Source organism: Vanessa atalanta, chromosome Z (genome assembly GCF_905147765.1).
Source record: "Vanessa atalanta chromosome Z, ilVanAtal1.2, whole genome shotgun sequence".
Lineage (NCBI taxonomy): Eukaryota > Metazoa > Arthropoda > Insecta > Lepidoptera > Nymphalidae > Vanessa > Vanessa atalanta.
Window position 1 is genome coordinate 7456296 of NC_061902.1, and position 13548 is coordinate 7469843.

At 32.6% G+C, this 13548-nt stretch overlaps 1 protein-coding gene across 4 annotated transcripts in view; it reads left to right on the forward strand.

The window, feature by feature from the left end:
• Nucleotides 1-13548, forward strand: part of LOC125075838 (ecotropic viral integration site 5 ortholog) — a 45177-nt gene that overhangs the window by 18924 nt on the left and 12705 nt on the right. For all 4 annotated transcript variants that reach the window (XM_047687635.1, XM_047687633.1, XM_047687634.1 and 1 more), the window contains 10 exons: nucleotides 1077-1241; nucleotides 4844-5076; nucleotides 5274-5465; nucleotides 5931-6095; nucleotides 8796-8990; nucleotides 9332-9490; nucleotides 10131-10364; nucleotides 11059-11277; nucleotides 12013-12120; nucleotides 12955-13146. In XM_047687635.1, the coding sequence (XP_047543591.1) occupies nucleotides 1077-1241; nucleotides 4844-5076; nucleotides 5274-5465; nucleotides 5931-6095; nucleotides 8796-8990; nucleotides 9332-9490; nucleotides 10131-10364; nucleotides 11059-11277; nucleotides 12013-12120; nucleotides 12955-13146 (1862 nt within the window). The remainder of the gene's footprint in view (nucleotides 1-1076; nucleotides 1242-4843; nucleotides 5077-5273; nucleotides 5466-5930; nucleotides 6096-8795; nucleotides 8991-9331; nucleotides 9491-10130; nucleotides 10365-11058; nucleotides 11278-12012; nucleotides 12121-12954; nucleotides 13147-13548) is intronic.

A 13548-nucleotide genomic window follows, 5' to 3' on the forward strand; every position in this document is an offset into this window, starting at 1 on the left:
ATTGTAAAACTATATATACATATATATAAGACAAATTGTAGTTGTTAAAATAACCCTTATTGTTTACAATTTCCACACAATTCAATCGACAAAAAGTACATATACACTAACGAATCACAGGCGAGAGCCCTTCAGCGCCAGATAGAGTGGCCTTTCGTTGATTTTAATAAACAGAATTCAGTAACATAGAAAGCATTCCATCGCTTCGTCAATTCGATTGATACAGCAGACAGAAATTCTCATTGTACTCGAGAGCATGCACTGTAAATACGCCTGCATCGCATAACCCCGAAACTAACCCGACACCGCTTCACCCCGCACTTCTACTAATTCAAACAACGAATTTAATTTCAAGGATTCAATCTATTGCACACAAAATTCCTCAATGTTATCTAATAAAGTTATCAAGCGACGATATTTTAATTAAATTGCGTAGCGTATATTTTGAGTTACTAATAATTTTAATATAATTATTAATTTTAACATAATTGTTTAAGAGAGTTTGTAATATTTGCTTTCGTAATGTTTAAGTTATTATATAATAACATAACAGGTAACGTATTTGTGAATATATTAGTTTTTTATTATTTAATTGAGATTGTAGAAATTAAGATATAAATTAAGATACGAAAAGATTAAGATTTGAAAAAATAAGTCATTTACGAAGAAATAAGCTTACTTCTATAGTTAGTTAGTAAGAACCAAGTTTCCACGATAACATGCGTTTCATAAGAAATATGAAACACTACAACTAACTAACTATCCCAATAATAAAAACACAGGATCTATAATAAGCGTGGGTGAAATAACACAAAACCCAGAACCAATTGTTTCGTATGGATAAAAATAGATCTAACATTTTCAATGTTTTAACAATAGATATAATTTTATAATACATTCTAAATATAGGATAGTTTGGTTAGTCATGAAGTACATTTGAAAACTATCTGTCTATCTTATTAAACATTTATATTTTAATAAATGTATACATACATTGTACATGTCATTGAATATAATGTTTAAAGACGTTAATTCAATAGTCTACTATTTATACTGATAAGCTTTGTCATCTCCAGACTGCGGTGTAAACACCTCAGATCCGATCCCGACGCCCGAGCAGGCATTGCTCGCCAAACTGGAGGAGGAAAACCGGAGAATCGAGGCGGACGCAAAGTGCCCCTCGCTAACCACCGTGCACAGTCGCAAGAGTTCCGATACATCACAGATATCGTTAGCTTCGGGTAAGTTAAAAAACTTTATAATTTTGAATGCGACATGTACGATTACGGATACCTTGATTCTGTAGTTGACTATGCGTCTATCATTAATCGACTACTACATATTTATATTCTAAACTAAATGGCAGCTGTATGATTAATAATTTTATACTATTTATTTTGTTTCTCAGAATGGCTGTTAAAACTAAACAGAAACTTTGTCGCGTGTTATGTCTAATACACATGGAGCTTTCCAGTGTAGATGACGTAGGTAAACCTAACTAAACTAAAACAAAATTACAGCGTTGAAGAAATGGTTATATATTTTTCAACTATTTGTAGTAGTCGTAGTGTAAAAATAGTACTGTAGAACAAAAAGATGTTGCTAATACAAATTAAATATATGGAAATCCAAACGCTACTACTTTGGTTTACTACTTTGGTTGATTTATTTTACTTTTCACAATTTGTATAACCATCCATTTACAGTTTTACACTGGAATATATATGATTAAAATGTAAGACAAAAGGTCCGACGATTTTTATCTACCAATTCTTGTCTGCGCTTTTATTCCGAACTGGTTTTGTGTGCGAATTGAAAAAGGATTTTCGACTAGTTTGATCCTGTACTTTATGTTTCACGAAGTTCATTCATTTCATTTAGTGATGAAAACGAATCAAAAATGCTTGCTCATATTTGATCCTGTCAATCCAATCAAAGGATTATTCGATGTTTATAGAATGCCCTTCTCTTTTCGTTCATAAAAATGTATATAATTTCTACATATTTAATTCTGTCGCGTAATGTATTTTTTATTGTTCACCCCATATATAACAATAACATAAACCTAATGTATAAGGGAGCATATCGTATGAAAGATCTCTTCCAGACAACCTTAGATTATAAAAATCGAAGTACAAAATGTTTAAAGCTTCAAAAGACGTTGCTAGTTGGGTTAATCTATAGTTAAAAAAATATATATTTAAATTTCTGATATATTTTTTTACTTGAGCTAGTCTTGCATACAAATTAATCGACGATGAGCGGAGATAGGATAGAATACTTGCATGAAGCGCGTTGTTGTAAGGAGTTTGATTACAGGTCAATATCCTAGACAACAGTATCCATATTTGTTCACATTTCCCTTAAACGAACGCTTCTAAACATTTGTATTTGGTGTGTCTTGCGCCACATTAGCGCGCGGCGTTGCGTGGATTTACTTAATGTATTACATTTACTTTTATGCGCAATTTTCGTTTCATTGCTTGCGAAACTCGAACTTAGTTCGTCTTTAAAACCGATTTTAGAATTTAGTTCGCAATAAGAGCATTATCTCTTATCTCAGTTTCACGTTGATAGCGAAGATATAACATGTACACAAAAAACTCAGTTATTTTTAATATCAGTTTGAGATGAGTGAGAAAAGTGAATCAAGTACTGGTGGACTCGAGTTTTATTTATCTACTCTTATTGATAATATCTTGGGTAAGCTGATAAAACATTTTACTAATATAGTCCGAATATCTTAGTAAAGTGGTTTTTAATTTGACAATCAATAAGTAAGGGCAATGTTTCTATGTTAAATAAAGGATTTTGATTTGATTTAAATCAGCCGATTATTCATACATAATATGACGTGATTTTAGGTTTGAAGCAATTCAAACAATTCTTGTGTAGGACAAACATTTTTTTTAAACGAAATACATTTCGTTGAATTCTCTGAAGATTAAATTGCAAAACAATCTTTTTGTAAAAAAAGATAAACCCCGTATTTACGTTATGCTTATCAACCCAAAATTATTTCAACTACGATTTAAAATTTTCGTAGAGAGAAAAGTTGGACGTCTCGTCAAAACAAAGCTTCTCGGGAAGTTTTGGATTCATATTAATCATTAAGAAAAGGGGCGCTATACAGTAGACTAATTACCTATTTTGAAATGTCGTTTAAATTCTGTCTCTATTATTCTGAAATGAATGAACTGTTTCATATTTATTAGCTATCAAAACACACATTATACAATTTACTATAACGTATTGTGTAACTACATCATATTTAATTCAATTGTAGGTCAAAATAGATGGCGCACAAGACTGCCTTACTAATGTACATAACTTTACACTAGAATCGCGTGCAATCGAAATTCAACTTATATTAATAAATTACAAATAAATTCCGCTCCTCTTGTTTTATAAATATAACAAAATGCAATATACCCTTCGATGTTCACGTATTGATATAAATATGTGTACACTTTTATTTATTTATATTTGTATATATATAAATATTTGATAATAATAAAATTCGTACGAATTGTAATCTATACGTGCCGCTTAACCGTTGTTAATAATACGAGGTTAAATTGAATTGTGTAAGAAAATATAATGTTGAAATTTATTTCGTGTATTGTAATATTTTTGCGAATTTCGCACGACAGTATTTAATGCTATATGTTGTTCTAGATTTTTTTTTTTATTTAAACAACTGGTAAACTAGACATTGGCGGTCTGCCCGTGTTGCCATAAATGTTATGCCTAACTCCATCAAATCACCTAAACTACAAACTAAGATGTTATATATCTTGTCTGGTAATTGTACTGGCTCACTCGTTCTATTATAACGATAATGTTAAAAGTGCTTCAGCTCAAATAAAAGCAGCTGCTAATTTTATATTTGCGAATATTATTTTCGTGACTACCTTTTAGTCAAGTTATCCTATGCAATGCGACTGGAGTAATCAAAAGTACTGCACCAATCAACCTATCTCAAATTATTTTAATTTGTATACAACACACATTGATAATAATGCAAAGCTGATCAATAAGCGAATGTTTTTTTTTTTAATTATGCACTTATGTTAAAAATAAAATCTTGTGTATAAGTCTGGTCATCTTAAGATATCATAAAGTGCAACTCCGTTTGCTTGTTGTTTTTTGCCTTGTTTTGACCTAAAAACTATTCAATAAATTATAAAATACTTCAATGATGTAATTATATAAAAAACTATTGTAAAGAATTTAGAAATCGAACTTCATCGTCACTATTATTTACAAATAGTTCCTAAGTTCGTAATGTAATGTGAACTCAAATTAAGACAAACTACTTATTGATAAATTATCATTAAAGATAACGGCGATTTTAAACAAATTTGCTCGCTACAATTAATTTTAACTGCAAATTAATTGTGTTTAAATTAAGGCAAAGCGAACGTTCAAATATCTTGAAGGTTTAACGGTAGCGTATTTTAATAATTATATTAACCTTTATTTAATGTGTACTTGCAGCTTGCTTGCTGCCTCGCGAAATCAATTTAATAAATAAACGCTGGTTGTAAATGTAACTTATATGTTAGTCACTTAATTTTATATTTTTATTTAAAAATAAGTTTGATTTTAATTGAAATAGAATTCGTTTTAGTTGTACAATATGTCATCAATAGCAGATATAAAAGAAATTAAATAAGACATAGGAAGTGCGTATAATTTGATCTTTACTTACCTTTTCACTTTTAAAGTAAATCATTTTATCTGATGATTAACGAAGTTGCAATTTTTACGTAAAAAATTCTAAAAGCATTTCATGTCGATAGAGAGTCGGTAAAATACTTACCTATTAATTATTCTTCAGCGACAAGCTCGAGCCATGAAGAAGCAAAGGTCGAGAGCAACGGTGAAGAAGATTTATGGGGTCTCTGGGGCAGACTGGTCAGCAATTGGGAGACGGAGTGGCGTCGCCGCAACCAGTTCGTGCGAGATCTCGTGCGACAGGGGGTTCCTCATCATTTCAGAGGCATCGTTTGGCAGCTACTAGCAGGAGTCGATGCCTCCCCCGATAAGAAACTATACGCGTCTTATATTAAGGTACGATGTCCTATAGCGCAAAGTACATTTTTGGAATTCGTTAAACAATATTAGCTTAGGAGAAAACTAATATCACTAAAAGTGCAAACGATGTCCAATACATCGAAAGATGAAAATAAACATTATACGCTACATTGTATTTCAGAAATATAATATTTATTTTGTTGATTTTATACTTTTATGAATATCGTTTATAGGCCAAATCAGCTTGTGAAAAGGTGATTCGTCGTGATATTGCTCGCACCTACCCAGAGCACGATTTCTTCAAAGAAAAAGATGGCCTAGGGCAGGAGTCCCTTTTTAATGTAATGAAGGCGTACTCGCTCCACGACAGAGAAGTCGGCTACTGCCAAGGCTCTGGTTTTATTGTTGGACTTCTATTAATGCAGGTAAGTTTTGTTACTTTATAAATAAACACGTGGTCTCTTGATGATCTTATTAAGTTTTTTATTACCTTACTTTTTGTTCTCATTGACAAATATATTTAAAATTAGTAATTTGATATTTATTCAAAATTCGTATTGTATTCGAATGTTACTTAATTTGGTAATAAGGGCATATTTTTCGTCCTCAGGAATTAATCCGCGACTCCATAACGATATTATTCATTTCTTATACTTTACGATTTTCTGGGTTTTCTAAATGATCTTCACTAATATTATAAATGCGAAAGTAACTCTGTCTGTTTCACGGCTGAGCCACTGAACCGAATTTTATGAAATTTGGTACGAATCAAGCTTGCACTACAAGGAGAATATTCTTTTTATTAAATAAATCTACGAATCTTTGCCCTTGCCCTGTGAAAACTAGTATTTCATAAATTTATTAAAAAATATTGATGTGGGATGTAACAGATGCCTGAGGAGGAAGCTTTTGCAGTGCTGTTAAAGATAATGCAGCATCATCGGATGCGTGACATGTTTAAGCCGAGTATGGCTGAACTCGGCTTGTGCATGTTCCAACTCGAGAACCTCGTTCAAGAACTCTTACCTGATCTCCACGTACATTTTCAGTCTCAGGTTAGTTGTATATTGTTTTATTTATACAACATAAGTTAGCAACGCCTGTGTTGCTCAATCCCACGGCAGAAAATAGTCATGATTCGACATAGGATATTTCCATGACAGAATTTCGAACCAATACAGCGAAGAAAGAAGATTTTGTAACTTCCCGCCTGACACACAACTTGATGTTAATTTAATGTTTCTTTTGGCAAAAAAGTAAGTCTGAAAGGGCATACGCTTATTGTATTAACTTCTTGGCTAAGTAATGTCACTGATTTCGATATCAGTATCCGTATTGGATACATCATACAAGGCTGTGAGCCACGTGTTCTATTTTCTTGTGTAAGTGACATAAATATATCAAGAAAAAATTCGCTGGTATTTTCTCTTCTGTTTAATAGTTCTAATCTCGAATATTAATAGTATAAAATTAGTAAATAATTAAAAGCTCATTAGAATTTTACAGAATATCACCTAATACGTGTGCTTACTCCTTACTTACTGTATTATCTTGCCTTAAGCTAGGAGTGTTTTCATTTTTATATATAATAGCTTGGTACACCAAGCAAGCTAACGTGGGCTACTTGATAATAAGTGGTCACCACCGTTCATAGATATTGTAAGTAATATCAATTATCCCATTGCGCCACCAATCTTGCAAACTAATATGTATTGCCCCTTGTACACGGAGTAATAATGGCTCACTCACCCTTCAAACCAGAATACAACAACATTAGTATCGTTGTATTCTAGGATTGTTAAGTAGTTTAAGTATTGCTCTTTCACAGAATAAGTGATTATGGTTATGCCCAAAGCTCAGCAACCAAGTAAATCTGATATAAAAAGTAACATCCTGTAAATGTCCCACCACTGTAAACAAATGCGGTTTAGTGGATACGATTATGGACGTTTTTTTATCAGAAACCTGCAGTTTTTCTTATGAAACAAATTAATTTTCGCATAAAAATTCATTTTAAGCTAAACTAGCATTTGAAGCAGTAGTCAGTCTCGTTTTTTTAGCGACTAGGCTATCTCGACTTGTAAGGCTCACGACACATTAAACTCTTTCCTATTAAATACACCAAAACTCTATTCTAGTCTGATTACGTCAATAAATAATGTGCTTCCACCAAACCAAAATTTATTTATTTACATTTATTTATTTATTTATTTAAAAATAAATAAATAAATTTGTTGTAATGTATATCTAAACAGCAATGTATAGTATACTAATATAAAAGAATACAATATATAAAATCGGTAATCTGTCTCAAACCTCGTTGGTCAAGTGGCAGGCTTAAAAAGCCACATATCCAGAGCGAAGGATAAGAGTATTTTGATGTTCGGTCAAGAGTCTTAAAAGTAGCCGATACTGTTTACCTTCACTTTTTTTGCCGTTCAAACGGATTATAAGATTGAAAGAGTAGTGTACACTATTGGTAATATTGTAATTGACTATCTCCTATGGATATGGCTGACAAGATCAAAATCGGTTAAGAGGACACTATGTATGTAAAATATGAACTATCGTTGAACTTGACGGTAAACAGACGGGACTGTGAATTATTCTTGATAGCTTAAATGCAGCTAACATTTTAAATTCATACGACACTGAATTATTCATATTCCGATTCGAAAACCTTGAACTGCCAGACGAAACAGAGAATATTACTAAATCGCAAAATACGGAAATATTTCGTGCCCGTAGTGCATTTATTAGTCATAACGGGTAGCGCAAGTAAATATTGCATTAGTCAGCGTTTCTAGATATTTATTGATTGGAATAATTTAACAATACTGGCTAACCGATTATTGTGAATGTATTTTTAAATACGAAAATTGTTCGTTAATCGAATAATTCGAGTTCCGTAATCAAAAACGCTATACGTATGTTTGTCTGGTTGAGTATCATAGAACTATATCCATCCAAGATAAAAGAAACAATGTTACAAAATATACAATCTTTATAGACTTATTCAAATAGTCTTATTTCTAGTAATACACTGGATTCCTTAGTGTCTTAGGTCAAAGAGAATTCTAATTTGGTCGATTAGTACAGTTTGGATTACTAATTAATATTCCCTGTTCATACAAAGGAATTAATAAATACTGAAAATCGGACATTAAATGTTGAAATGTTGCGAAATATAAAAATTGGCTGAACTATTTATCTGACTTGTAATAATTATTTTTAACTAGATGACATAATATTGGCGAATAACCTTTTTTTGTTACGTTTTTTCCAAGACGGTGGCGCGACCGGCGGTTATTCAAAGTCGGAAACTCATAATATTAATAAGGATATTTTTTTTATTATGTAGGCGGATGAGCAAATGGGCCACCTGAATGTAAGTGGTCGCCACCGCCCATAGACAATGGCGTTGTAAGAAATATTAACCATTCCTTACATCAACAATGCGCCACCAACCTTGGGAACTAAAATGTTACGTCCCTTGTGCCTGTAGTTACACTGGCTCATTCACCCTTCAAACTGGAACACAACAATCCTGAGTACTGCTGTTTGGCGGTAGAATATCAGACGAGCTTGCACCAAGTAAAGGATACTGAACTCTACTGCATAAACTACAAAATTAGAACTTTCCTTGACCTCTTATGGAGAAAGCCGTTAGAGAAAGCTTCTGTGTGTTATAATAACAGATCCCAATGATGTTAAAAGACACGGCGATATTTACTAAATACTTTTTTCTTTAACAGAGCTTCAGTACATCAATATACGCCAGTAGCTGGTTCCTGACACTGTTCACGACTACACTCTCGCTACCGCTAGCTTGTCGTATCATGGATGTATTCCTGTCCGAAGGCATAGAGATTGTGTTCAAGGTCGCTCTTGCGTTGCTCACGCTTGGCAAAAATGATCTTTTGTCGTTGGACATGGAAAGCATTTTAAAGGTAATCAACTAATTTAAACGTCTTCTCATTGTTGTAATTCTCTCAAAACTGTCATTTCATATTTCTCAAAAAATCTAAAAGTAAGCCGCTACCAGACAAAATACTGCTTTAAATATTTGATAAATGTATTTAAAAAAATAGCAGAAATAGATTTAGTTTGAATCAATTTATTTATATTATGTTATTGTTTCTTATAAATCAATTGTGAAGTGTTTATCTAAACTGAAATATTTAATTAACGATAAACAGATAAATAATAATCAATTCTACGATTAACAATAAATCATCACTTGAAAATTGACATTATTATCATTTTATCAATAATTGTTATTTGATAACAGTACATGCAGAAAGAGTTGCCGTCGAAAGCGGAGGCCGATCAGGACGCGTTTATGAATCTCGCATATTCAATCAAAGTTAATCCTAAGAAAATGAAGAAATTAGAAAAGGAATACACGGTTATAAAAACGAAGGAGCAAGGGGACATTGCTGTGCTCAGAGTGAGTGGGTTTTTACGTGCTAACAAATTGCAAATAATATGAGATAATATTATTATCATTGCGTCATGAATGAACATATTACTCATTCTCGTGTAATTATAATAAGTAAACGCTTAGAAAATGATCAAATTATATATTTTTTTTATTTTATTAATAAATGCAACACTTTTATAATTCGGTCAAATATAACTTTGCAAGTTAATATAATTATATTGAAACACAATATCGTCTATTAGTCAATTTTTTTATTTGGGTTTTTCTGATTTTCTGTCTGTCTATCTGTGCAAATAAACAATCAATTAAATTTATTGAGACTCTGTAATGTTACTGCTTATATTTCTTTACTATTCATTGGTATACTATCAGTGACATTATAGGATCTAGACGAATACTGATTTATACAATATTTATAAGGATCTGATTCAATTTAATTGTAATTTTACTACAAAAGTGTAATTATAGCAAAATTATATATGTGTATATCACTCTTTTTAAAAAGTTTCACTCACAATAATCCCACATATATGTATACAATGTGTTATCGCAATGCATTAAAAACTTCCTTGGGTGACTCCCGAACAAACAATTTAGCTAATATATCAATCTAACATTGAAGAATACTATTAATGCTCACCCACAGTGTCTCCGCCAAGAGAATCGGCTACTCAAACAACGGGTTGAACTGCTCGAGAAAGAAAGTTCGGCGCTCGCAGAACGATTGGTTCAAGGTCAAGTGGACCGAGCCGAGGGTGAAGAAGAGACGTTCGCCTTAGCGCGAGAGGTTCAAGCATTGAGACGCGCTAATATGGACGCTCAACAGAGATTAGCAGTGGCCCAAGATGAAATCAGAAGCTTGGAAATGACCATCGCAGAGGTACACTTGAAAATTTATTATAAATTCCAGAAAAATCTCCGCTGATAATACAAATTATACAAAAATCACTAAGACTAAACTACTAAAAGTTTTACATGTTTCAATAAATGAAGATAATATTTTTTGTAATGCCACACTGAAAATACTTCTAATCTAATATAATACACGGGGCCGTCTAAGCCCACACCGGGGCCCTACAGTACGCGGGAATTTGAGGCCCTGGCGGTCGACTTCTTTCCTTTTTTCTCGACTCCCTTTAAAAGAAAACATTTTAAAAAGCTATCCTATGTTGCCTTTAGGGACTTACCCTACTTTCCCTACTTTTACCTCACGAGGACCCAAAGTGGAGCGTACCTGTATAAGTTAAAATTCGAGAATATAACATTTAAGAAGTACTAAAAACCTTACGACTTCATTAAAGATATTTGGGACTAGTAGATAATATTATTTTGAGAGTACGAATAATGAGTATTACTGATTCTTAACAAGTGTCATCTAATTTGTATATTTTTTCCTCTACTCTTTGTCTTCACATCTTGACGCTCGAGCGTCACTTACTCATACTAATGCACGCACATAATAATTCAACGTGAAGATTTAAACAAATATGTTTGAAAAACGAGTATGAAGTTTTATAGTTTAATAATTAAATAACTCATTTCTCGCTATCTAATCCTATTACTAAATTTTGCAGAACAATTCCCGTCAATCATCTCTAGAAGGCACAGAAGGTAACAACGCAAAAGGCGAAGAACTCGCACGATGTCTTCAACGAGAACTCGTTCGTGCGAGACTGGACGCGGCAGAGAGACAGGCTGCCGAGAGAGAACTGAACGCTAGGATCGCAGAACTAGAGAATGAAAATAAAATGTTAAGAAAACAACGCGTAGACAATAATGTTGCTCACTTGCAGGTTCGTGCAATATTTAATACTAGCAGCTCCTTCACGTGTGGGTTATATCGTGATATTAAAAAAGCCTATATATAACCTTCCTCAAGAATGTCCTATGCCCTATCAAATGCATATTTTTTAATCAATTGATAGTTTCATAAATTACAATTTATTACAAATTAATATGAATGTTATATAACATAATATAACTAATAGGAAAAAACATAGTAAATTAAACGATGTTTTCAATTTGGAAGATAATATTTTTTTTATTTATAATAGGGTTTAAGCTACTAGACCTGCGTAATATTTATTAAAGATAGACCTTGTATAGTAGCTTTACTTTTCAACAATAATTATTTGCATCGGAATTTTGTAAGGAACAAGATTATTCTTATTCGACCACTCAACTACACAGTGGATTGTTAAATATACATAACTCAGATTACATCACATTGTTTCTCCGCATCGTCACGCACTGTTATATGAACTATAAAATACAAATTCATGTGTATTAGAGCATGGCTGGGCTTTAAGCCGTATCTTCATTTAAAATCTAATTTTTCTATCAACTGACCCCTCGCTTAATGTTGTGCATAGTGTGTAGTTCATTAATTAAAAATATATACTAATTAAGTAATTTAAATTGGTAATTTATTCTAATTGGTTTGAGTTAAATAGAGTTATGCAAAAACAGAAACGCAATTAAGTACTAATTATACGAATCCAAGCATTTAAGAATGTTTTGTCCTCTAGGACGAGTTGATAGCAGTAAAACTTCGCGAAGCAGAAGCTAATCTTTCGTTAAAGGATCTACGACAACGTGTCACAGAATTATCAGATGCTTGGCAAAAGCATTTGCAGGTAATATCATGTATATTAAGAGAAAATTTTAATTAAAGCTCACAATTCGTAGATTTTTTTTTTGTATAATATTACTGTAGACTTTTTTCGTTTTGTTTTCTCCGCTCAGCTGCTAAAGAGATTTTGTTGAAATTCAATATAAACTTAGCCTGAATCAAGAGAATCGATAATGGCAAAAGTATTGACTATATTTGCTTTTGGGGGTACAATAATATTCCCTACATTGCATGGAATGATATATTAAAGTATTACATAAAATATTGACTCTACATCTATTATTACCTTTCTGACTTATAAATATGAGGGCACTCGGCTATTGGCAGGAGCGCCGTTATCATCTTTGTTACTTATTATAGGATTTCTTTCACTCATCACGAGGGCGCGGGAATGTAAATAATTCCGGAAATAAAAGTTTGTATCGTTAAATTATAATGTTGTAATGTTTTACCCGCGTTCGTGCAATCATTTTCAATTGTTAAATCGAATAATCAACTGTGATTCCAATTATTATAGACGTCGGCGATTCGTTCGCGTGACATACACCGCCATTACCCGCTGTTATTCGTTGCCTTAGTAATATCAACCATCTAGCGGCGACGCTGTCCGTCAAACGTTCCACCAGAGCAAGCTTGACTCACTCTTTTCCAATAATCGAACCCTTACAATTTTATTCGGGATAAATCAATTAGATGGCGTGCCGTCATATACATATAAAACTAATGCGAACAAAGTCTCAAAGTTATGGAACCTTGTCAAAATTAATTATATTGATCAATTATTATTATTAGGTGTTTTATTTTATTTTTTAAACTTAAAATATAAATAAAAATACAGGAACATAAACAAGAAGCACCGCCGCCCCCCGCTCAGTCGAATGTTGTATCAGATATAATGGCAACACCTAAAAAGTTACTGCGTGCCTGGGAAGGCAGGTCCACGGACATGCAGAAACTTGAAGAGGAACTAATGACTATTAGGATAAAGGAAGTCGAAGCACTTACTGAATTAAAGGAGCTCAGACTTAAGGTAAGGAAAGCCGACGGACTATGGATCTATTTTTATAGTCTTGGCACTGTAAGTAATAATAATTAGTCTTTACAACCACCCCCACCACCATAAGCTTAGATGCTGTCTCTTGTGTCTGTAATTACACTCGCTCAACCGAAACAGCAATTGAACCTGAGCTAACATATATGTATATAGGAAAATATATGTGATTTAATAAAAAATTAATTGCGGAAGTGTTCACTATCCGTTTTATTTATTAATTATATTAGTATGTGTACATACATTTCATTACACTTTCTATGTGTGTGTTTCCGTGTAACACGGTATGTGCTGTGATGAATTAATCATTTGTTTGTCAAATAACAGAATTAATTTCGTATACAGGCAGTTCAAAATGTCTCCAATGTGGTAATAATTTGT